The following is a 23,188-nucleotide window of genomic DNA, read 5'->3' on the forward strand; positions in this document are numbered from 1 at the left end:
CTCAAACCTACTCCAACCCTTCAAGAATGCTATTCCTTCAGTTCTGGATGACCTCCGCGCTTCAGCCGAGACCTTCGACTCAAATTACCTGCGTCCAGCTTACAGCCCAGTGGTATGAATATTGATTTCTCTCACTTCAGGTAACCCCGACATTCCCTCTCTCTCTCTCTCCGTCCCAACCCCGCCCAAACCGCACTAGCTTCTCATTTTCACCCTACAAACAGCTACCAATGGCCTGTTTCCTTTGTCATCGCAACTCTTTTGCGTATCTTTCATTCATTGTTCTTTATCTCTCCACATCACCGTCTATATCTCTTGTTTCCCTTATCCCTAACCAGTCAGAAGCAGGGTCTTGACCCGAAACATCACCCATTCCTTTCCTCCAGAGATGCTGCCAGTCTCTTCCGCTTTCTAAAGTCTACTCGAGCAGTTGCACAATCATTTGGCTCCTTCCATGCCTCATCTAACTTTCTCTCTTCAGTCCCACCTAAGCCGGCTCACCCAGTGCTTCATTTATTTGGCACGTCAACTAAACACTCCACCTCCTTCCGTCCTTCCTATAGTGGCCAACCTCACACTTCAGCTTCAAGCCAGAGGCACGTTTCCAGCTGAAGAGGTTTATTGCGCATTCCAAAAGTGCCAAACACATTACCTGGTCAGCTACTTCATAGCTAAGGGAAGCAAAGTTGTGCATTAAGTGACTGCCACATTTCCTATGTTACAAACAATTACGTCATTTGAAATCGTAATTGCCTCCCGGGGCTGTGGAAGGCACGACTTAAATCAAAGCCCTCACAAACAGGCTAGCATAGGCTTACTCAGTTCTGGCATTTGCTCGTGAAGCAAGCAACTCTTTAAAGAATAGTGCAGAATTAGCCAGAGTTTGGGCACAACCTGCTAGTGAGTCGCAATGTTGACTCGGAGTTGGTGTATCCTCTTCAAAAGGTTTGCTGGTATGCAGCAGTAATTTATTGTGCTCAGAGAGAGTAATTTATTGTGATGTGGAGAGGATGTCTCCAATAGTCAGAGAGTCTAGGACCAGAGGTCATAGCCCCAGAATAAAAGGACGCTACTTTACGAAGGAGATGAGGAATTCCTTTAGTCAGAGGGTGGGAATCTGTGGAATTCATTGCCACAAAAGGCTATGGAGGCCAAGTCAATGGATATTTTTTAGGGTGGAGATATATTCTTGATGAGTATGGGTGTCAGGGGTTATGGGGAGCAGGCAGGAGAATGGGGTTGAGAGGGAAAGATAGATCGGGAAAGATAGATCGGGAAAGATGGACTTGATGGGTCGAAAGGACTAATTCTGCTCCTATAACTTATGAACCTCCCACCGATCTGCCTGCCTCCCCCTCCTTTCTCTACCCCCCCCCCCCCTCCCAAGGAAGTACAGAATGGTTCAGTGCTGGAGGTGCCAAATTTTGTACGGGATATTTATTTCAGGTGGAGGCAAAATACCTCTTGGTAACAGCATGAAAAGCAATTTGCCCTGATGTTCCAGCCAAGATTTATCCCTTAAGCAGTCTTAAAATTCTTGTCATCATCTTGGTTTTTGGGGTCTTGTTAGAGGCAACTCTATACATGCAACACTTACTATTAGCTTAAAACGTACAGTGGAACAACTGAAGCTGTTATTATTTTAAGAGCTAAATTAAGCGTGGTTTGAACTTTTTTTTATGGGAGCCCCTGGGGTAAAATAACCAAGTCACTCTCCATTCTTACTTCCATGATTAAAAATATTCATTCCACATCCACTCATATCAAAATAAATATTTTTCTACTCATGGTTACAAGAGCATGCTTTTCATTTCCAGTTGGATGCTTTGAGGACAACTAATAAAGGCAGATAGTTTTAAATATGTACGAGACAGTTTTCAAATATAGTTCACAACAAAATAGACTGCCAGTATTTCAGTACCTCAATATAAGATATGTGAAAATATTTTTCATATATATTTTTTACCCACACATATATATATAGACACACATACATACACATATACATATAATATACATACACATACACACCCTTCCAAAACAGCTAGAATTAAGGTAAATTCTGATGGCCTATTTTAATAACAGTGCACTTTAGTGAATACTTGCAAATAAACAAGTCATTTCAGTAGGGAAACTGGTTTCCCTCAAAACACACTGGATTAAATAAAAGTAACATTTAAAAATTCCTGCAGAGGTGAAAGAACGACCATAAAATGGAAACTTACTGTATCCAACATCTCTCTGGTGTGAGCAGCAGATACACAAAACCTGGCTCTAGATTCTATGATGGGGGTGGCAGGAAATCCAACCACCACCACTCCAACGTTTCTTTTCAACATTTCTCGCCCAAAAGCACTGTAGAAATAACAGATTTAAAACATGTATTAATGAAACATGAACAGAGTCAAAAAGAGCGAACAGCAAATATTACAACTATTCTTAAGGGGAAAGGTGTTAAAGTAAGAGGAATAATTTAAAACAAATTCAGAATCTCAGTGGATTTTTGTTTTTCGGATCAATAATAGAAACATCAATGGGTCAGACCGCATCACTGGAGAAAAGGAGTAGGTGTTGCCATTTCCTTTCCTCCAGAGATGCTGTCTGGCCCGCTGAGTTACTCCAGCTTTTTGTGTCTATCTTCGGTTTAAACCAGCATCTGCAGTTCCTCCTTACATTTCAGCATCAACCAGTTAAACAGCAAAAGGAATTCAAGTGTGATCTTTGAGAAGACAGCCACAAGAATAATAACCTCACAGTATTATGCTTGGACCATCCTGACCAAGAGTGGCTGCATTTAGACCTGCACACCTACATTCATTTTCTGACCATGCAATTTTCTGAGCCTCAAGTGCAGCTCATAAATAGCATTAACATTTGCTTTATCTAAACACTGGAGCAATGCTTTATTTTGTGCTCAATCTACATGACTAAACCACATTACATCCCCATTGTTACACTGCTGCTTTACATTGTAAATGGATCAATTGTAATCATGTACTGGCTTTCTGCAGACTGATTAGCACGCAACAAAAGCTTTTCAATGTACCGTGACATAAACTAAACAAAATTTTTGTTCAACTTTCAAAAGCATTCCCTTGTGGAAACTTCTACTTGTTCACTTGATTTGTGAATTGAAGAAATTATGAAAATTATATGATCACATGAACACCATTTAATATTGTTGACATGATCTATCTAGCTAGCTGCTTAAAAAAAATAGAATCACAGTATCTTAAAAAACAATCAAAATTCTAGCTAGAATTGCTAGCATTCAATAACTGTGGATCAATCTTGTGCACAAATCATGATCGCAGTCAACAAATAATTAATGTTTCCGTTCTGGAATAAATTAGCTAGAATTTACTACTGCAAAAGATGTGCGCTATGAGCAATGCACTCCTTAAACTGGACTAATTGAGATGGAGTTAGACATAGGCGTTGGTGACTGATGCAATGGGACCTTTTTTGGTCATTGTTATTTTTAGGAACTATTATTTAATTGTTCCACTTCCTTTTTCTTCTCCTACAATCCAAGTCGCATTCGTAGTAAATGAACAATGCAATAACCAAACCGCTAGTGAAACTCAGCAGGTCAGGCAGCGTCTGTGAAGGCTGGGGTTTTGTCACTCCCTCTTATCCCCTCTCCCATCAGGCATGAGGTACAGAAGTGTGAAAATGCATGTGACCAGATTCAGGAAAAGTTTCTCCCCAGCTGATACCAGACAACTGAACCATCCCATCAATGACCAGACAGCAGTCCTGAGCTACCACCTACTTCCTTGGAGACCCTCGGACTACCTTTAATCTGACTTTACCTTGCACAAAATATTATTCCCCTTATCTTGTATCTGTACACTGTGGCTAGCTCGATTGTAGTCATGTAGTCTTTCCAATGACTGGTTAGCATGCAACAAAAGCTTTTCACTGTGCCTCGGTACACGTGAAACAAATTAAACATTTTGGTCGAGAACCTGCATCAGGTATTGACTTATTGTCACGTGCATCTGGATGCAGCGAAAGCTGCAATTTCTTGTGGTCTTGGGCAGAGCATTGGCCATAGCAAGCTATATTGCATCTGGACAGCTTGCCTTTATGATGCTCTTGTAGAAATAGGCAATTAGAGACATGCTGAACTGCCTTAGCCTGAGGAAGTAGAGGTGTTGGTATGCTTTCTTGGCCATTGTCAATGTGGTTGAATTAGGACAAACTGTTGGCGATATTTACACCTAAGAACCCAAAGTTCTCAACCATCACCACTTCAGCTCCATTGATGCAGATATGGGCATGTTCTCCATCCCACTTCCTGAAGTCGATGACCAGCTTCTTTGTTTTGCTGCAGAGGCTGTTGTCTTGACACATGCCACTAAACACTTGAACTCCTGTATTCCGACTCATCATTGTTCGAAATCCAGTCCACTACGGTAGTGTCACATGCAAACTTGTAAATGGAGTTAGAGCAGAATTTGGCCCCACAGTCATGATTGCATAGGGAGGAAAGACCCGAGTAGAGAGCCTTGTGGTCATTGGTGTTCGGAATTATCATGGAGGTTGAGTTGCCTACTCTTACCAAATGCAGTCTGCAGATCAGTAAATCGAAGATATAGTTGCAAAGAGAGATGCTGAGTTTTGGGTCCAGGAGTTTGGAGACAAGTTTGGTTGGGATTATGGTGAAAGCAGAACATAGTCAATAAATAGGGGTAACATGGATGTCCTTATTACCCACATGTTCAATGGATGACTGCAGGGACATTGAGATGTCATCTGCCGTGGACCGGTTGTGACGATAGGGAAACTGCAGTGGGTCTAGGCTGTCTCGGAGATTGACATTGATGTGCTCTATAACCAACTGGCCTCTTGAAGCACATCATGATGATGGATGTCAGAGCCACTGAATGGTGGGCATGTTAAGGCATGTTACCTTTCTCTTCTTTGGCACAGATTGGAGCAGGGAAGAGGTTAAAGGTGTTAGTCATTACACCCGCCATCTGGTACATGCGGGTTCCAAGGACAAGGCTGTGGACTCCATCCAAGCCAGTCGCTTACCATGGATTCATTCCCAGAAAGGTCGGTTTGAAATCTGTGCGGTGACCTTGATGATAGGTGAACAAGGCTGTTAGTACAGGTGAGCTCATACTGCTGAGTGGACCCGCTGAACTCCTTCAGCAGTCATCTTTGCTTCAGATTATAGCACCTGCAGTCTCTTGTGTCCCTATAAACCAAAGAATGTCTTATAGAATAGTCCAAGTCTAAATGCCTTTGCAGAAATAAAACACAAACGACCCTTGGGCCTGCTCTACTCGACATTCTACCTCCATCTACATCATTTTCCTGCTCTTATACCAACATTCCTAAATTCCCTTAGTGTGCAGAAATCCACCAGTCTGTTTTGGATGAAATAATGACAACCAGAAGCTTCCGGGAATTTTATTCTGAAATGGTGCCCACAGGTCCTAGTGTCAGCCAGGAGAAACATCTTGAGTCTAGCCTGTCAAATCCTTCAAGAATTTGGCAAGTTTCATGAGATGACTTCTCATTCTTTGAAGTACTGAAGAACAAAATCTCACTCTTCTTGATCTTCCTTCATACTTCCCTGGACAGTCGAATGAATCTTTGCTGCACTTCCTAATATGACAATTTTATGATTTAAGAAACCAAAAATATAAACAATATTCCAGCTGTGGTCTCACCAAGGCCCTAATAATAATTGCAATAAGATTTCCTTACTTCCGTTTTCAAAACCCCTTGTTATAAAGGCTAAGGTACCATTTCCCCTAACTACTTACTGCACACCAGCAGTTTGGCCTTCATTGACATGTCGACAAACACATCTTTTGAACATTAATGCCACCCAACCTCACCATTTAACAAATACTTCACTTTTCCGGTACGTGCATAATGGATAACTCTACATTCCATTTGCCAGGAGAAGCAGGGGCACAAATTCCAAATCCTACATTGTACCAGTCACAGCCTGCCAACCAGAGAACGATTCGCTCATACCCTCCTTGCACACATTAACCCCAATTCTAACTACTCCAACCCTGTTAATCAACCTCCTTGTGAAACGCCGCAAGAATCCTAATGTACCATAACCTCTGGTTTTGCTTTATCTTTGCCGACAGAATTAACAAGCTCATCAAGAAGGCTGGCTCCGACCTGGGGGTGGAGTTGGATTCACTGGAGATGGTCTTGGAGGGGAGGATGCTCCTCAAGCTGCGGAGCATCTTGGACAATACAGCTCACCCCCTCCATGACTGGTCAACCTGAGGAGCACCTTCAGCAACAGACTGTTCTACCAAGGTGCAGCACAGAACGCCACAGGAGATCCCTTTTCCTTGTGGCTATCAAACTGTACAACTCCTCCCCCTTCTGTTGTGGTGTAGGCTGACCCCCCCCCCCCCCCACCCCACCCTGCATACCCCCAATCCTGGACTTTTCACTCATCATTTTAATTTCATGTTTCATGTATCTTGTTGTCTTTTATGACTGTTGGCAGACCAATTTCCCTCCTGGGATAAATAAAGTTTTAAGGTATTGTATCTATAGCCTCAAAGAACTCCAGCAGATTAAGCAGATAATCTCACAACTGCTTGGTAGTCCTATTTTTCGTTTCAAGTTATGCTTTTATTTCATCCTTCTTTGTAGATTTCAGCATGTTTTCCTACCACTGATGTTGGATGAACAGGTCGATAGATACCATTGTATTGTCCTTTCTGTAACAGCGGGGCCATATTTGTTTATGTCTAATCCACAGGAATAATTTCAGAATGTAACGCTCTGGTAGATGACAGCCATACCCGGTACCTCAAAAGCAACCACTTTTAAAATATATGCGATGCAAATCATCTGATCCTCGATTTTCAAATTTCAATTTACCAACTTTGAAATGTCTATTTTTTGACTAACATGCAATTCTCTCACTTGAGCGATCCTTCCACAGTGGAACATAGAACAGTGCAGCACGGCACATTCCCTTCGGCCCATTATGTCCATGCTGAACAAGATGCCAAGTCAAACAAATCTCCTGGCCTGCACATGATCCATATCCCTCCATTTCTTGCATATCTGTGCCTCTCTAAAAGCCTTCTAAATCCCACTATCATATCTACCACTTCCCATGGGAGCGCACCAGGCACCCGCTACTGTGTGTAGAGAGAAAAAAAAAAACTTGCCCCACACTTCACCTTTAAATTGTATCTCTCTCACCTCAAAGGTATGCCCTCTAGCCTGATATTTCCACCCTGGGGGGAAAAAGGTTATGACCGTGTACCCTATTTGTGCCTAAATATAGATGTCCAGGCAGATAAATATTGATGCAAAGCAGGAAATGGATCTAGCCCATCCATGACTTCATTTGTGGACAAGGTCTTAACTCTCTCCTCGAGGAGGGAATGTCAACAGTGCAGTTGCTCGTGCTAACATCTTTGGTTTCCTAACTGAACACAGCCAATAAAGGGGCAAGGTCCAAAAGAAAATCAAATGTTGGGAGTTCCCATCCCTTTTCACTATACAAGCAAAGAAACTGCAAAACTGTTGTGGCTGAAGATAGACACAAAATGCTGGAGTAACTCAACGGGACAGGCAGCATCTCTCGTGAGGAGGAATGGGAAACGTTTCAGGTCGAGACCCTGCTTCAGTCTGAAGAAGGGACTCGAACCGAAACATCACCCATTCTTTCTCCCCAGAGATGCTGCCTGTCCCGTTGAGTTACTCCAGCATTTTGTGTCTATCTTCTGTTTAATTCAGCATCTGCAGTTCCTTCCTACAAAAATTGTCGTGGCTGATCTGCATTTGAAATAAGAGGAAATAACACCACTCATTTTTAATTTGTTCACTTGTATTCTCTTTTCATTTGAAGTCGCAATCCAGTGGAGGTATTTTGCAAAACTGCCAGTTAATTCTGATGCTGCAGACAGCTGAAGGAAACTAAAAAACCAAGTCAGAGTCTAAACTACAAAGCTTGTGTTTTTCATTTACCCAATTTTGGCTGGCATGTAGAGCATCAAAGGCACCACTGGTGAATCATCACTTCCATAGATAATGAATCCCATTTCCTTCAGTCTTCTTCTGAAGTAACGAGTGTTCTCCGCCAGCTGTTGAACCCGGGTCTGACCTAAACATGAGACGAACAACAAATACAAGACATGTAAGTGATTTAAAACTACAGGTGCAATGAAGCCCGGGGTGCTGAAGCACGAAATTACGTGAACCTTATTAAAAAGCACATCCTGGATAAAGGCACAGATCTGACTGAGATCCCTTTGCTTTAAATTAAATGTTAGCCTTTTTCTCTTGCATTATTTTAAAGCACTTCCATTTAAATTTGATACTGGATTGAATTAATGTTTTTTTTTGTACTTCTTGTCAAAGGGTGAAACTTAGTCACATTATAATTTAGTAAGTTACAGGTGCAGAATTAGGCCATTCGGCCCACCGTCTACTCCGTCATTCAATCATGGCTGATCTATCTTTCCCTCTTAACCCCATTCTCCTGCCTTCCCCCCATAACCACTGACACCCACACTAATCAAGAATCTATCTATCTATCTCTGCCTTAAAAATATCAATTGACTCGGTCGGTCTCCACAGGTTCTGGGGTTAGGGCATCCGCTAAAACAATCACATTTACTGCTAGCTTCAATGCAACCACAGGCAGAAGATAAATGCAGAGGATCATCTCAATGCACACAAAATGTGTGGGAAGAAACTACAGGTGCTTGTTTATACTGAGGATAGACACAAAGTGCTGGAGTAACTCAGCGGGTCCTGAAACATCACCTATTCCTTCTCTCCAGAGATGCTGCCTCACCCGCTGAGTTACTCCAGCACATTGTCTCCATCTCAGTGCACATGCCTGGCTTACTTCCTCTTTGATGCTTGCCAAAAGAAATTGGCTCCTTTAGGAAATAAAGGAATTTTTATTTGACATATCTGGACTCGAATGATTCACAATTATCACTCGCACACATTCATGTTGTTTTCATAAGCTCGACTTCACAGTATTCATTAAAAAATCTACCCGCTCAATTTCGTGGATAATCAGTTCGTGCTCAAACTATGCCAGTGCATACCGCACAGACATTGAGCTAGCTTTGAGGTAGCAGTACAATACTGGGGATTATTGCAATCAAACAATTGAACTGAAAAACCAAATCATTTGCATGTAAACAATCACATATTGGTTGAGAGAAATGAAGCATAGAATTAACAAGATGATAATAAAGGATAGACATAAGAACCTCTTTACGCAACATGTGACGAGCATTTAGAATAATTTTGTGCGGTGAAATGAAAGAGAATATAATGATGTTATTCAAGATTCTAGTTGGAAAATCCAGGCACAAGGAACTGCAGATGCTGGTTTCAAAAACATCAAAATGCTGGAGTAACTCTGTCCAGGCATCATCTCTGGACGATATGGACGGAATTATGGCCGCGGGATTTTCTCCGCCCGGCGGGGGCTTCAATGTCGGGAGCCACGGCCGCCCCGACGTGCAGCAGCAGCGTCTTCGCCCGCCCCGGATTGCGGGGCTTGGGTCGGCCCTCTGCGGACCTTTCACCGTCCGGCGCGGCCTGGAACGTGGCAACTTCAACAGCCTGACCCCGGGAGAAGACGGCAGGGGAAGAGAAAAGACATTCTGGCCTTCCATCACAGTGAGGAGGTGACTGGAGGAGACTCACTGTGATGGATGTTTCTTTTTTTTTTTGTGTGTTGGTTGTGATTGTGTGCAAAATTGTTTTTTTTAAATTGCTCTATTGCTGGACTGTGAGTGACCTTTCATTTCACTGCACATCTTGCATGTGTATATGACAAATAAACTTGACTTGAAGTCTGAAGGGTCCTGACCTGAAACGTCATCTATCCATGTTTTCCAGAGATGCTGCATGACCCGCAGAGTTACACAAGCACTAATCTTTAAAGGAGAATTGAGATACTGCAATATGGCAATGTTGAGAACCAACCATCCTAATATGGTTGAATTTTATTCAAGCAATATATAACAGAGTATTAAAATTTGTCCCAGCACTTTGATTTTTCATCAAATCCACCTTATGCAACACGCACCATTTTGAGGTGCGGATATTTTCCCATGAACATTAAGAGTTGTGACATGCCGATTTGTAACGGACCCACCCAGCTGTGGTGTATTTAATACTTCAATGAGACTGTACAGTATTTTATATCCATGCCTTAATATTGGAGGTACTGACCTTAATGACCGATTGAAACACTCCAAATTAAACACTGTGGCTGAGATGCACTTCATGATACAAAAACCTGCAATGCACCAGTTTAACAAGGCCAGGCCAAGGGAAGACAGCTGGTAGCCTCCACTTGTAAACAAAATGATTTTAGACCCAAGCACAAGCTAGGTGCAGCCACTTGCTAGTTCTGGCCTTGCATAAATGGAGATTGCAACCCATCCTAATAAATTGAGATAAACTATCCAATCTATTCCCTTCATCTTATAAACTTCCATCACCCGAGCCTACACGTTTGAAATGTAGCCCCAGCTCAGAGCTTATCTCGGTGACTAAGATGCTTTAAACAGGGCATTAATCATGCAACCCTTCTCTGCACCCTTCACAAATCCTCAATGTCACTTGTGTAGTGATTGCATTTGCAGTTGCGACAACACAAATGAATTCTTTCCAGATTAAGAACAAGAATGAAAACAGCGCCGCCAGGTGAGGCTGCACTTGCAACCAATAAACATTGCTGTAGAATATTCAATACTTCAATGAGACCAACAATACCTCAAGCAAAAACAAACTGCTGACAAACTCAACAGGTTGAGTACCATCTATGGAGAGAAGGGCGGGGGAGGGGAAGGAAACATTTGACGGAAGTACCTTTAAAGCTTCAGCGAGCAAGAATTTCATTGTAGGTGGACGCAAAATCTCTGGAGTCCAAGGAAGGGTACAGTCTCAAAACGCCACCTATTCTACTTCTCCAAAGATCCTGCCTGTCCCACCAAGTTACTCCAACATTTCGTGTCTATAGTCAGTATAAACCAGAATCTGCAGTTCCTTCTTACACAAGAATTTCATTGTTATTTCAGGGTGCAAATGACAATTAAACACTTGAAAATGGAATGCCCGCCTTCATAACAAGAGGAGCTGAGTATAGCAGCAAAGAGGTCATTCTGCAGTTGCACAGGGCCCTAGTGAGACCGCACCTGGAGTACTGTGTGCAGTTTTGGTCTCCAAATATGAGGAAGGATATTCTTGCTATTGAGGGCGTGCAGCATAGGTTTACTAGGTTAATTCCCGGAATGGCGGGACTGTCATATGTTGAAAGACTGGAGCAACTAGGCTTGTGTACACTGGAATTTAGAAGGATGAGAGGAGATCTTATCGAAACGTATAAGATTATTAAGGGGTTGGACACGTTCGAGGCAGGAAACATGTTCCCAATGTTGGGGGAGTCCAGAACAAGGGGCCACAGTTTAAGAATAAGGGGTAGGCCATTTGGAACTCAGATGAGGAAAAACTTTTTCAGTCAGAGTTGTGAATCTGTGGAATTCTCTGCCTCAGAAGGCAGTGGAGGCCATTCTCTGAATGCATTCAAGAGAGAGCTAGATAGAGCTCTTAAGGATAGCGGAGTCAGGGGGTATTGAGGAGAAGGCAGGAACGGGGTACTGATTGAGAATGATCAGTCATGATCACATTGAATGTCAGTTCTGGCTCGAAGGGCCGAATGGCCTCCTCCTGCACCTATTGTCTAAAATGATGGGAACACACCAGGACAGCCTGCCGCTGTGTGAAGGGGTACCACGGTTACATTTTGGATTGAAGATCATTTCATAATTCCATTTCATCTGCAGTTTTTATTTGCCTCGTGTGGTATGTGAAATAACAGAGCTTCGCATTGCTGGCAAAATCTCTTATTTTTAGGCCATGGGCAATGTGAACACAAGTTGGCCAACAAATCAGCCCTTAAATACAAGAGAAAACTATTAGTCATGACAACAGCTTCACACTAGACAGCAGAACCATGGACTAGTAACTCAAGCTGAAGCCAACCTATTCTATTAAATTTGTTGATTGACAAGGAGTCATAAAATCTGAACATCTTTAGTCCAGTAATCACACCAGGATTTGACATCAGGCACACCAAACCTTCTCGTTTTGAGAAAATACAGATTAAAGGAAACAGCTCTGAACATTATACTTGATCAAGATTTTTTTAGCAGGTAGACTAGTCTACAGGAGTATAATTACAATGAAATGTAAATTGGGAACCCGATGGTATCAAAGCAAACTCCTCTGCCCACCCATATTAGTAGTTTGTGCTAAAGATGAAAAGTTTCAGACACTTTAAAGTTGTGGCACGAGAGGGAAATTGGGACTGAAATGCATGATCGAAACATCCCATTTCAAGTCCACCACAGACAAATTCTGGCTTTGATTAAAGCAAGAACATCAAAACAATCAGAAAAGTGTGGTTCAACATCTGTTCTTGTGGATGGGTGGAAGTGCAGACTGGAACATTTAATTATAAAGATCATTTTCAGTCAATAACTAGACAGACGAGCCAAGGCAGAAAAACAGCTTGCACCTTTACAAAAAATAGGCACAAAGTGATGGAGTAACTCAGCGGGACAGGCAGCATCTCTGGAGGAAAAGGATAGGTGACGTTTTCGGCCAGGACCCTTCTTTAGATTGGAAAGTGGGGAGGGGACAGTCTACAAGTTTTTGCTGTGACCGCGTGGGTTTCCTCTGGGTGCTCCAGTTTCCTCTCTGAACCCACTATAAAATTTCCCTAATGTGCATGTGGGGAGTGGAGGGTGTGTAGGGAGTTACTAGAGAGTATACTGAGGGATAGGAAGTACATGCACTTAGATGGACAAGGGCTGATTAGGGATAGTCAACATGGTTTTGTACGTGGGAGGTCGTGTCTCACAAATCTGATGGGACTTGTGTAAATGGGACACGGTTGGCATGGGCAAGTTGGGCTGAAGGGACCGTTTGACTCAATAACTCCATGATCCATAACCTTCCATTCCCACCATATTCTATGCCTCGTTAAAAGCCTCTTATATGCCACTGTTGTATCTGCCGCCACCACCGCCCCCTGCAGCTTGTTCTAGGCACCCACACAGTGCAAAAGGACTTGCCCATACATGTCCTTTAAATTTTGCCCCTTTCACATTAAAGCTCACTTAAGTCTTTGACATTCTCACCTTGTCAAAAAGGAAAACACATTCAGGTTTTCTCTCTTCAACATTTTAAAGCCTGCCCATGTCTTAACTAATCCCAGTTCTGAGCAAAGCCTTAACTCAAAAACATAAACTTTGTTTTCTCCCACAAAGGGGCAGCACGGTGGCGCAGCGGTAGAGCTGCTGCCTCACAGTGCCAGAGACCAGGGTTTGATCCTGACTACGGGCGCTGTCTGTATGGAGTTTGTATGTTCTCCCTGTGACCTGCGTGGGTTTCCTTAGGGATCTCAGGTTTCCTCCCACACTCCAAAGACGTACTCCAAGGTTTGTAGGTAAATTGGCTTGGCATAATTGTACATTTTCCCTAGTGTGTGCAGGATAGTGTAAGTGTGCAGAGATTGCTGGTTGGTGCTGACTCGGTGGGTCGAAGGGCCTGTTTTCCGCACTGTATCTCTAAACTAAATGCTGCCTGGCATACTGAACATTTCCAACTTATCTGTTTCTAGTAGACATATTTTTGGGGTGTGGTTTTGTCCTGTTTGAAGTTTGAGACGCTGACCAGTATTACTTTACTGGTAAGTAAACTTTAGATCAGAGTCGCAACATGGATTAGTTCCTCCCACCCCCTAGATCTCTGGCCAGTCTGACTGCCCTCTTAATTAAATTTTCTCTGCATGCTTTGTTGTCACCTTCTCCTAGCTAACAATGATCTATTCTACATTTTCCTTGAACCTCATCCTCTTTGGTGTCTCGTTCTCACATCTTACACTTCCTTATCTGTCTCCCTCTCCCGACTCAGTCTGAAGGGTCTCGACCCGAAATGTCACCCATTCCCTCTATCCAGAGATGCTGCCTGTTCCGCTGAGTTATTCCAGCACTTTGTGTCTATCTTTGGAGTAAAGCAGCATCTGCAGTTTCCTTCCTACACATAGGGATTCGTCTCAGCTGCTTAACATGCATGCAAATTCTAACTGTGTGTGGGGCTGAAGACATGCCTCTATCTCAGCACAGCTACAACATAGCATCGTAGATCTACAGTGTATCATCTCGCAGTAGCAGATTTGGCAACGAACACACCATGCCAAATTTAGCCTCTTATTCCAATTTTACATCTCAGGAAACATCTCCACCAGCAGTAATGCATAAATGTACATTGGGAACGGTTCACTATCATGGAAATGACAGCGGTGAAGGGGGTGGGGGGGGGGGGGGGGGGGGAGCTGCATTCTGTCCTGCAGTTTGGAATGCTGATTAAAAGCTTTCACGACTTCAATGTCACCAACACATTTTTAAGCAAACTCAATGCAACCCAAAGACAAAGGTTCTTGCCCCAACTGAATCCAATGCACTTGAAAGCAGGATTAAAGCTGCTGACATGAATTCTAGGTTTCAAAACTTTGAAAATAAAATCCATAAATCTTAAATGAAACAAAACACTAGAAAGACTCAGCAGACAGCATCTGTGAAAAGAATAACAGTTATTGCTCCAGGTCGAAGATCCCTCAAAGTATTTGAAGTGACTTTGCATTTAGTTTGGAAGGCCCATTTGGAAAGCATATCCTTCAAAGATTACATATGCACATCTGGTAACTTTTATTTCCTGTGTTTAAGAAACACCAAATTATGATAAGGTCATGACGTTAGACAATGCATTTTTCGTTGGTGAGCGATCAAGTGTAAACTGGGCAACAAGACTTGCACCGTTTCTCTACATATGTAGCTGGAGTCACAAGGGGCCACAGTTTAAGAATAAGGGGTAGGCCATTTAGAACGGAGATGAGGAAGAACTTTTTCAGTCAGAAGAGTGGTGAAGGTGTGGAATTCTCTGCCTCAGAAGGCAGTGGAGGCCAGTTCGTTGGATGCTTTCAAGAGAGAGCTGGATAGAGCTCTTAAGGATAGCGGAGTGAGGGGGTATGGGGAGAAGGCAGGAACGGGGTACTGATTGAGAGTGATCAGCCATGATCGCATTGAATGGCGGTGCTGGCTCGAAGGGCTGAATGGCCTACTCCTGCACCTATTGTCTATTGTCTATTGAGTCAAGAAATTAGACTTGTTTTTTTGTTTCATATTCTCATTGCATTTTGCTTTTGAACTTCTGGGATTTATATCCTGTAAACAATTTTTCAAAGCTGTTTAAAAATGGGTAAGTTATATAAATTAAGTTTTGTCAAAGGAGTGGGTGACCAAGTGAAAGTGAAGCGGGGACAACAAAAGATGATTTGAGGTGTTACAATCACTAAGTAGATTTGTGGCTTCAACTCATTTCGTGCTTGGTGTAAAGACATGGCTTAGATGTATTCTTGTTAGTAATCCCTTATCCAATCAAATTGGAATACAACTTTTCAAAATCAGAAAGTATGGAACCTTGGAATTAAATAGAAATCCTCATGGTTGCAACTTGGTCGATATGACAATAGCTTCCTTACTAAGTATACTTCAGAAAGCAATCAAGTGAACACAATAGCTTTTAGCTGTTACTATATAGCCCGTAACAGGTTTGGTTTAGCGATTTTGCGTGGAAACAGGCCTTTTGGCCCACCGAGTTCGCACTGACCATGATCACCTGGTACACGAGTTCTATCCTACACACTAGGGACAATTTATCAAAAGCAACTAACCTACAAACCCGCATGTCTTTGGAATGTGGGAGGAATCCAGAGCACCCGAAGAAAACCCACGCAGTCACAAGGAGATCGTACAAACTCCATACAGACAGCATCCGTAGTCAGGATCAAACCCGGGTCTCTGGCGCTGTAAGACAGCAACTCAACAGTGCCGCCAATTAACTAAAAAAAGGAGAAACTACACTACACTCCAAACAAACAGACACAACTGAATTCAGTTTCTCCAGCCAACAACCTGGTGACGAGGACAGAACTGCTACAATCCTGTTAGATAGATTTTCCATCAGTAATAATAATTTACTGGAAAAGTAAATTAAACACAGCGCTTTAAAATTCATAGTTGATAATTGCTTTACATGCAATATAGAGATAAACTGCAGGCCCAAAGCAGCAAACTCCTTTGAACTTGAAAGCCTGGAAAGTTTATGAAAAGTTTGCGATAAAGTCAAACAGCCCAAAAGCAACATTTCGTATCTTAGCCAAAATTCCAGTTCACAAGTTTCTATGCAAAGTTGGTCTTAAATCCCAAAATACTGGAAAGCCTGGAACAATGGTCAATAGAGTCCTATTTTACCTCCAAGCAAGGCGGGTAGTGCTTGGTATAAAGCAGTGGGTGGAGTCCTTGCTTGCTCACCAATTAGTTTATTTTCTCGCACGTAGATCATTAGATACTGTCACCTTTCAATTAAATCTAAAACGGAGATCCAGTTGCTTGCTTCCATGCTCCCAAAAGAATCTCATAACAAATTGTTTGCTATATTATACTACACAGCATGAACTACACCTCAAAAACAACAATTCACTTAATACACATTTAGGATGATGACATGACACTTTGAATTATTTCCCTTGTTATAATTTCCCTCAACAAATAGTTGTGGAATAATTGGCACCATACGCTAGATTTGTTTGCTGCACCAAGTTTCTTCACCCAAACAGTGCAGATATGTTGAAACATGGACTACTACTCAATGGAATAGTAATTCCCCTTGTAGGCAATCAGCATAAACATCACTCTATGGGGGTGGGGAATAGAGAGAGAATGCATTCCAGAGTTCTCAGAGATTCACAGGACAGTTTATTAAAGCGTTTGGGAGAAAGATGCTGTCTTTATAGAGGTTTCGTTTTTGGATACCATCGTTTTTGGATAAATCTCAATTAGCTAAAACCATTTTTTTTTTTTTTAAATGGAAAATGTATTTCCTCGTTCTGAACTATTGACACTGATCCTGTGAAGAGTCAACATTTTTGAAAAGTGACTTTAACACTTGGTTAACTTTTAAAATATTCAACGTCATCCTATGAGCGGTTGGAAGGGCAAGAGGTGAATGGGTAGATAGTGAGGGGAAACAGGAGGGAAAAAAATACTGCTTTTTTTGCCAAAAACCTGTGGTCTATGTAAAACCGTTGAGAGAACATGAATGCATATACAGTAAAGAGGTCTTTGTTAAACACAAGGGCATACAAGTTGAAGCAATTTAGAGCCTGGGACCATTAATCATGTTTGTAATTCAGAGTTTCAGCCAAGTGATTTGATATCTTTTATGTTACTATGCAATTGTATTGCCCAAGATCTTACACCCTTACAGTTCTGGCACCAGTGCTTGTATAGGGTAGTATCATTTTCAACTTCTCACGCACTGTTTGCAGGTAAGGTTACAGCTCTCGAGAGCAGTTGACAGGTTTTGAGAGGTCAATTCTTGTTTATTTTTCTCTCCCAAGACATGATCACATGCTTCTGCTACATGCCACCTAAAGCCATCAATAAGTAAGGCAGCGCGTAAAAGTCAGTCTCGGTTCTTACAGTCAGCAAATACGAAATTAAGATTTTAAACATTTATGGAGATGACTTTTCCGTTGCCATTGTCAGGGTTAAAAGCCATTTAAAATGTAATCTGAAGGTTTAAGATCGGTGCAATCGAGTGATGCTGGATAAAGTTACAACTTTGTATTTTAAGAAGCACAGGAAAACAAGTATTTCAAATTGTCTAACTGCAGGCCACCAAGTTAACTGAAGAATTGTACAAGCCGAAAATAATGTAAATATTACAGAAATATAAATAACAACTTGGGCTTTGTAAGCATGGTCACCCAAATAAGTCGATGGCAGGTTCAACTTCCAAAAGCACATATTTGAGGCTGACATTGCAACACCACACTGATACAATGCTACAGGGTTAGAGGTTGAGGCTTTAGACAATATTATTTGCCTACTTCAACAGATGAAAACCCTATTACGCAAATGACGGAGCTGTCCTGGCTAAAATTCCTCCCTCCAAAAACAAAACCATCAGCTTGGAACTAACCCATGTGTTATCTCTTAAGCTTTGTCATGCACCAACTTACTGCAGCAAGTGTACACATGAAACAACACTGTATTTCAAAATGACTAATAGGTTCTGAAGGTTATGAGAAGGCTACATTTGTCCTGAGCTCACTTTGGGAGCTGGTTACATCAGATTTGCACATTAATATTGAACTGAGACAGTGTTCCATTTTTTTTATTTTGTGTAGACCAGCTTTTTCTATCTTCTCCATGTACTCCAATGATGTTAAGGAATGACCTGTAGCTTTTGTACATTTGGGTTGAAAACTTCCCTGTTCACATGCCTGTACCCTGGTTCATATTCTTCTCTTCCTTAGACTTTACACTCCCATTCCACACTGCAAACCAGGTGTCCACACTCCCTTGCAACTCGCCTGGATCTGTTACCCACTGCTTATAAACTTTGCACGTTCATTGAAAATCTTATTTTACTGTTTAATATCCAACAGTGATTTAGGTGCGCTGGAGCATTAATAAAATCCGATCAGCCACAAATTCTGATGCAGAGTTTTGACACTAAACATCAATAGTTCTACCCAACCGATGCTGTGTGGCCCGCCGAGTTCCTCCAGCTATTTGTATTTTGGTCCATTAAATCTGAATGTATGGCACCAAAGTTCCAGACAAGCAGAGGTTTACTGTAGTTTGAAAGGGGGCACATCAACAAGATACAATTGTTTGGAGTTAATTTTTGGAGCAAAGGAATTATATAAATTAATCTATATAATATTAGGCAAGGCCTAAAACTGCAAACAGGATGAACCCATCTACATTTGTATAGTTAACTAGAAAATAATAATTAGTTGAAGAATGTTTCATCCAAAGGACAGCTGCAGTCTGGAACACTCTCCAAAAGGTAGGCAAAGGCAGAAATTCTCATCATATTGCGGCAATTCTTGAATGAGTACCTGAAACGCTGTGACTACCAAAGCTATCAACTGAGTGCTTGGAAGTACAATTTGGTTAATTGGTTTTAAATCCAGCATGGCCAAATAGCCTCCACCTGTGCAGAATCAGACTTGAATTTATAATTGTTATAAAACAGGGTATAAACAAACAGCACAGAATTTTCCAAATTCTAATGCATATCACAACTGTCCAAATTACTCATCTTCATACAGAATTTAAGAAATAATTTAACAGTTATGGTACCCGACCTTTAAGTTCAATGTCCACTGTGACAAATAAAATGCCTAGTCTATGTGACCAGTCCTAACACTTCATGCCTTCAGAATAACTTGAAGATGGTCAGCAAGTTCTATATTTTCAATGCTATGCAAATTAGAGCGAAACATGCATCTTATACAACAATCTTCACTTGCTTTTGCAAATTAGCAGATTCAATATAACTTAATTGCAACAATAAATAAGAAACAGAGTTTACAGAGTTATGCTTGCTTCTTGAAGATTTACTTTTATATAGGTATAGCATGCGAAACGTTCAAATTGACAACATTAGAACATTTTCTATTGTCCAGATTACGTTCCTGCTCAAGACAAAGCTAATTCATCCAAATGTTGTACTTCTCTGGTTTCCAAGTTTTAACTTTAATTTCTCTGGTGCAAAAATAAAACCACATACAAGGTAATCAATCATTATTAACCATGGCATCATTCATCTCCATCCTCAAAATGTCACTGTGCAGAAGGGCTCTGAAAATTGATCGCGATAGGCTTTTGATCAGTTAAATAATCAACAGCAGAGCCATGTGCCAGTGTGATCAAACAGTTACCAAAGGATAACTTGAGGTCCGTCTGACCCTATCCTTACAGAAACTGGAAACAAAGCTACTTTGCATCAGCTACTTATTTAGTTTTTTTTATTTAGAGATACAGCGTGGAAACAGGCCCTTCGGCCCACCGGGTCCGTGCCGCCCAGCAATCCCCGCACATCAACACTATCCTACACACAACTAGGGACATTCATTTTTACATTTGCCCAGCCAATTAACCTACATACCTGTACGTCTTTGGAGTGTGGGAGGAAACCGAGGATCTCGGAGAAAACCCACGCAGGTCACGGGGAGAACGTACAAACTCTTACAGACGGCGCCCGTAGTCAGGATCGAACCCGAGTCTCCGGCGCTGCATTCGCTGTAAGGCAGCAACTCTACCGCTGCGCCACCGTGCCGCCCATGCATTATTTCACTTTTAAGTCATGTGTAAATATAAAATTACTGGTTTAAGGCAGCAGGATAAACAATTATAATTCCACTATTAAAACACTGACATGAAATAGAGTCCTGATAAATGCAATACTCCTGCTATAGAGTTCTCTTTTGCTCTCCAAGCTTGGGATATTACACTTGAAATTACTAGAGTTTAGAGTCAATGTCACAGAAGGATACAGCATAGAAACAGGACCTTTGACCATTAATTCTCCCTTAATATTGATCCTGCCGTAACCCCTTTACTACCCCTTCACTTTCAATCCAACTCTCTTCCTTCCCTCCCTACCCCCCACATTCTACAACTCACCAACACCCGATGGGCAATTTACAGTGGCCAATTAACCTATTAACTTTGGATGTGGGGAAAAAATTAAAGCGCTGAAAGGAAACGCAGGCAGTCACTGGAACAATGTGCAAAGATAGACAGCACCTGAGGTCAGGATGGAACTAGGTCTCAGGTGCAGTGAGGCAGCACCTTCGTCAGCTGTGGCACTGTGCTGCTACTTCTTAGCTTGTTCACTCAATTCAGAGGTACACAGCCTTGGACAGCATTAGATTTTCAATTTACTGGTACCAATACACCCAGAAAAAATATTCAATGAGTGACGTGTTTGTTGTTCATTTACTTAATCATTACAATTTATTCTCAGGTAACAGATCTTTAACTACAGGTACACTTCTTCCAAACCATCAGGCTCTTGAACACTACAAACACCAACTAAAGTACCAACTAGTGGATTTTGTTTTGCACTAATGTTCAGATTTTAGAAAATGTATTGAACTTTTGGTTTATTGTGCAATCTACGAGTTTTGTTTATGCTGCTGCAGTTAAGAATTTCATTGTTTTGTTTTTGGCACACATAACATTTAGAAGACATTTGGCCGGGTACATAGATAGGAAAAGTTTAGAGGCCAAACGCAGGCAGGACTAGTGCAGATGGGCATCTTAGTTGACACGGGCAAATTGAAGCGAAGGGGACTGTTTCCATGCTGTATGACAAGATTGACAGTTAAACACTTGATCATAATCATTTGATCTGCTTGAGATAACCACTTATGAGGTGCTTATTCACAAAATGCTGGAGTAACTCAGCAGGTCAGGCAGCATCTTGGGAGAGAAGGAATGGGTGACGTTTCGGGTCGAGACCCTTCTTGAGACTGATGTCAGGGGGGCGGGAATAAATACCTTCAATTTGTACCAGCATCTGCAGTTATTTTCTTATACTACTTATGAGGTGCTTGCGTAGTGATCACCAGAACCAAGAAGCTCTGCCTAAATTGTGGTCAATTGGAATCGGGGAGAAACCATTGCTGGGTGGAATCATACCTAGCATAAAGGAAGATGGTTGTGGTGGTTGGAGGCCAATCTCAACTGCAGGACATCTTAGAGATCCCCCACGGTGGGATCCTAGGCCCAACCATTTTCAGATGTTTACAATGATCTTCCTTCAATCGCAAGATCAGAAATAGGAATGTTCAGTTCAGTGAACCTCGCATCCTCTGAATGAATAAAACCCTCAAAAGACAACCCAGTGCAAGAATTTAGTTAGTTGCTTGATACCTGGTGATCAAAGGAGGATGATACAGCTCCCTAAATTCTCAGGATAAGTGCAGTATTAAATTGTGTACTGGTCCATTTTGAAAATTTCAACTTTGCAGCCATTCCTGTCAATATTATCTTTAAAGTGTTCACTTGTGACAAGTTTGTATTTACACGGCCCAATTCTAATGGATGCTAATAAATATTAATGATACTGCTTGCTTGTCAAGTTCAATGTGTCACATTTGAGCCACTCAGTTCTTTTTCGTGTCCCATTAATGGTTGCTAAAGCCTACTGACCCTGAAATCTCACCCAAAGAAATAAGCTCCAAATCTTGGTTACTTGCAGCTCACTGCATCATTTAGATCCTGTCATTGCAACTCATCAGGTGGCACAATGTCAGATACAAGTGATCAAATCTGTCTTAATGCTAGACATGCCCACAACCAGAACGCTCGTTCAAATGACTACGGTTCTGCATGGTTGTTGTTTGAGTAACGATTGCTATATCCCAAGTTTTTAAAAAAAAGGCAGGTTAAACAAAGAAACAGCATTATAATTTTACAGCCAGTGCTACAACTCAATTTTCTATCAAAATCATTAACATTCACAGGGTATTCAATTATTTCAAGTAATCCATTTCCAAAATGTTATTAACATGGAAATAGTGCATATCTTGTGCAAGGAAGAATCTAAATTCATCCAGCCAGAGAAAGATCGATCTGCAAAATGTTTTTATTAGCTACTTTACATACAGTAGACAGGAAAATTAAAACATTAAATATTCTCTGGATTATTAAGAACACCATCTTCATCTACAACTAACATTAACATGCATCTCTACAGGAGAAAGTTGGCGACTGAGAATATGAGAGAAAGTCATCATGTAAACCCGGAGTAGTAATTGGGGGTGGGGTGTTTTAGAACTTAACCCAACACCCCACCCCCAACCGCCTCATCCATTAATGAGGGCCTCGCTGACAGCAGTTCCTTGACAATCAGAACAGCAGGCTTTTATCAACACCTGTCAATCTGATTCTCGTTGACTTAATATAGTTTGGAACTGCCCCCGTGCTCTAATGGGCAAGGCCAGTTGCACAAGGCTTCCGAACAGAACCATCCTACTGCCGTGACAGTTAACGAGAAAACCTTTGCAGCACCAGCACAGGACACCCAAGGGGCAGTCGCATCATTGTGGGACTGGAAAGGGCGATCACAATGACTGGTGCGTCAATAATGGGACAAACCAATTCCAAGGCAATGGTTGAAACAACCAGAAAATATCAATTATTTTTATAATGCAACAAATATAAGTGGACAGAATTAGAGGCATGCCGAGTGGCCGAAGAATGCGGACTTGGAA

General features: G+C 41.7%; 1 protein-coding gene across 1 annotated transcript in view; it reads right to left on the reverse strand.

Annotated features, from left to right (window-relative positions):
* LOC144597475 (serine palmitoyltransferase 2-like) overlaps positions 1-23,188 on the reverse strand; it is a 119,040-nt gene that overhangs the window by 12,407 nt on the left and 83,445 nt on the right. The window contains exons 10-11 of the mRNA XM_078406910.1: positions 7,978-8,113; positions 2,226-2,355 (exon numbers count right to left, since the gene is read on the reverse strand). Coding sequence (XP_078263036.1) covers positions 2,226-2,355; positions 7,978-8,113 — 266 coding nt within the window. The remainder of the gene's footprint in view (positions 1-2,225; positions 2,356-7,977; positions 8,114-23,188) is intronic.

The sequence above is a fragment of the Rhinoraja longicauda genome, chromosome 10, assembly GCF_053455715.1.
Source record: "Rhinoraja longicauda isolate Sanriku21f chromosome 10, sRhiLon1.1, whole genome shotgun sequence".
NCBI classification, from domain to species: Eukaryota; Metazoa; Chordata; class Chondrichthyes; order Rajiformes; family Arhynchobatidae; genus Rhinoraja; species Rhinoraja longicauda.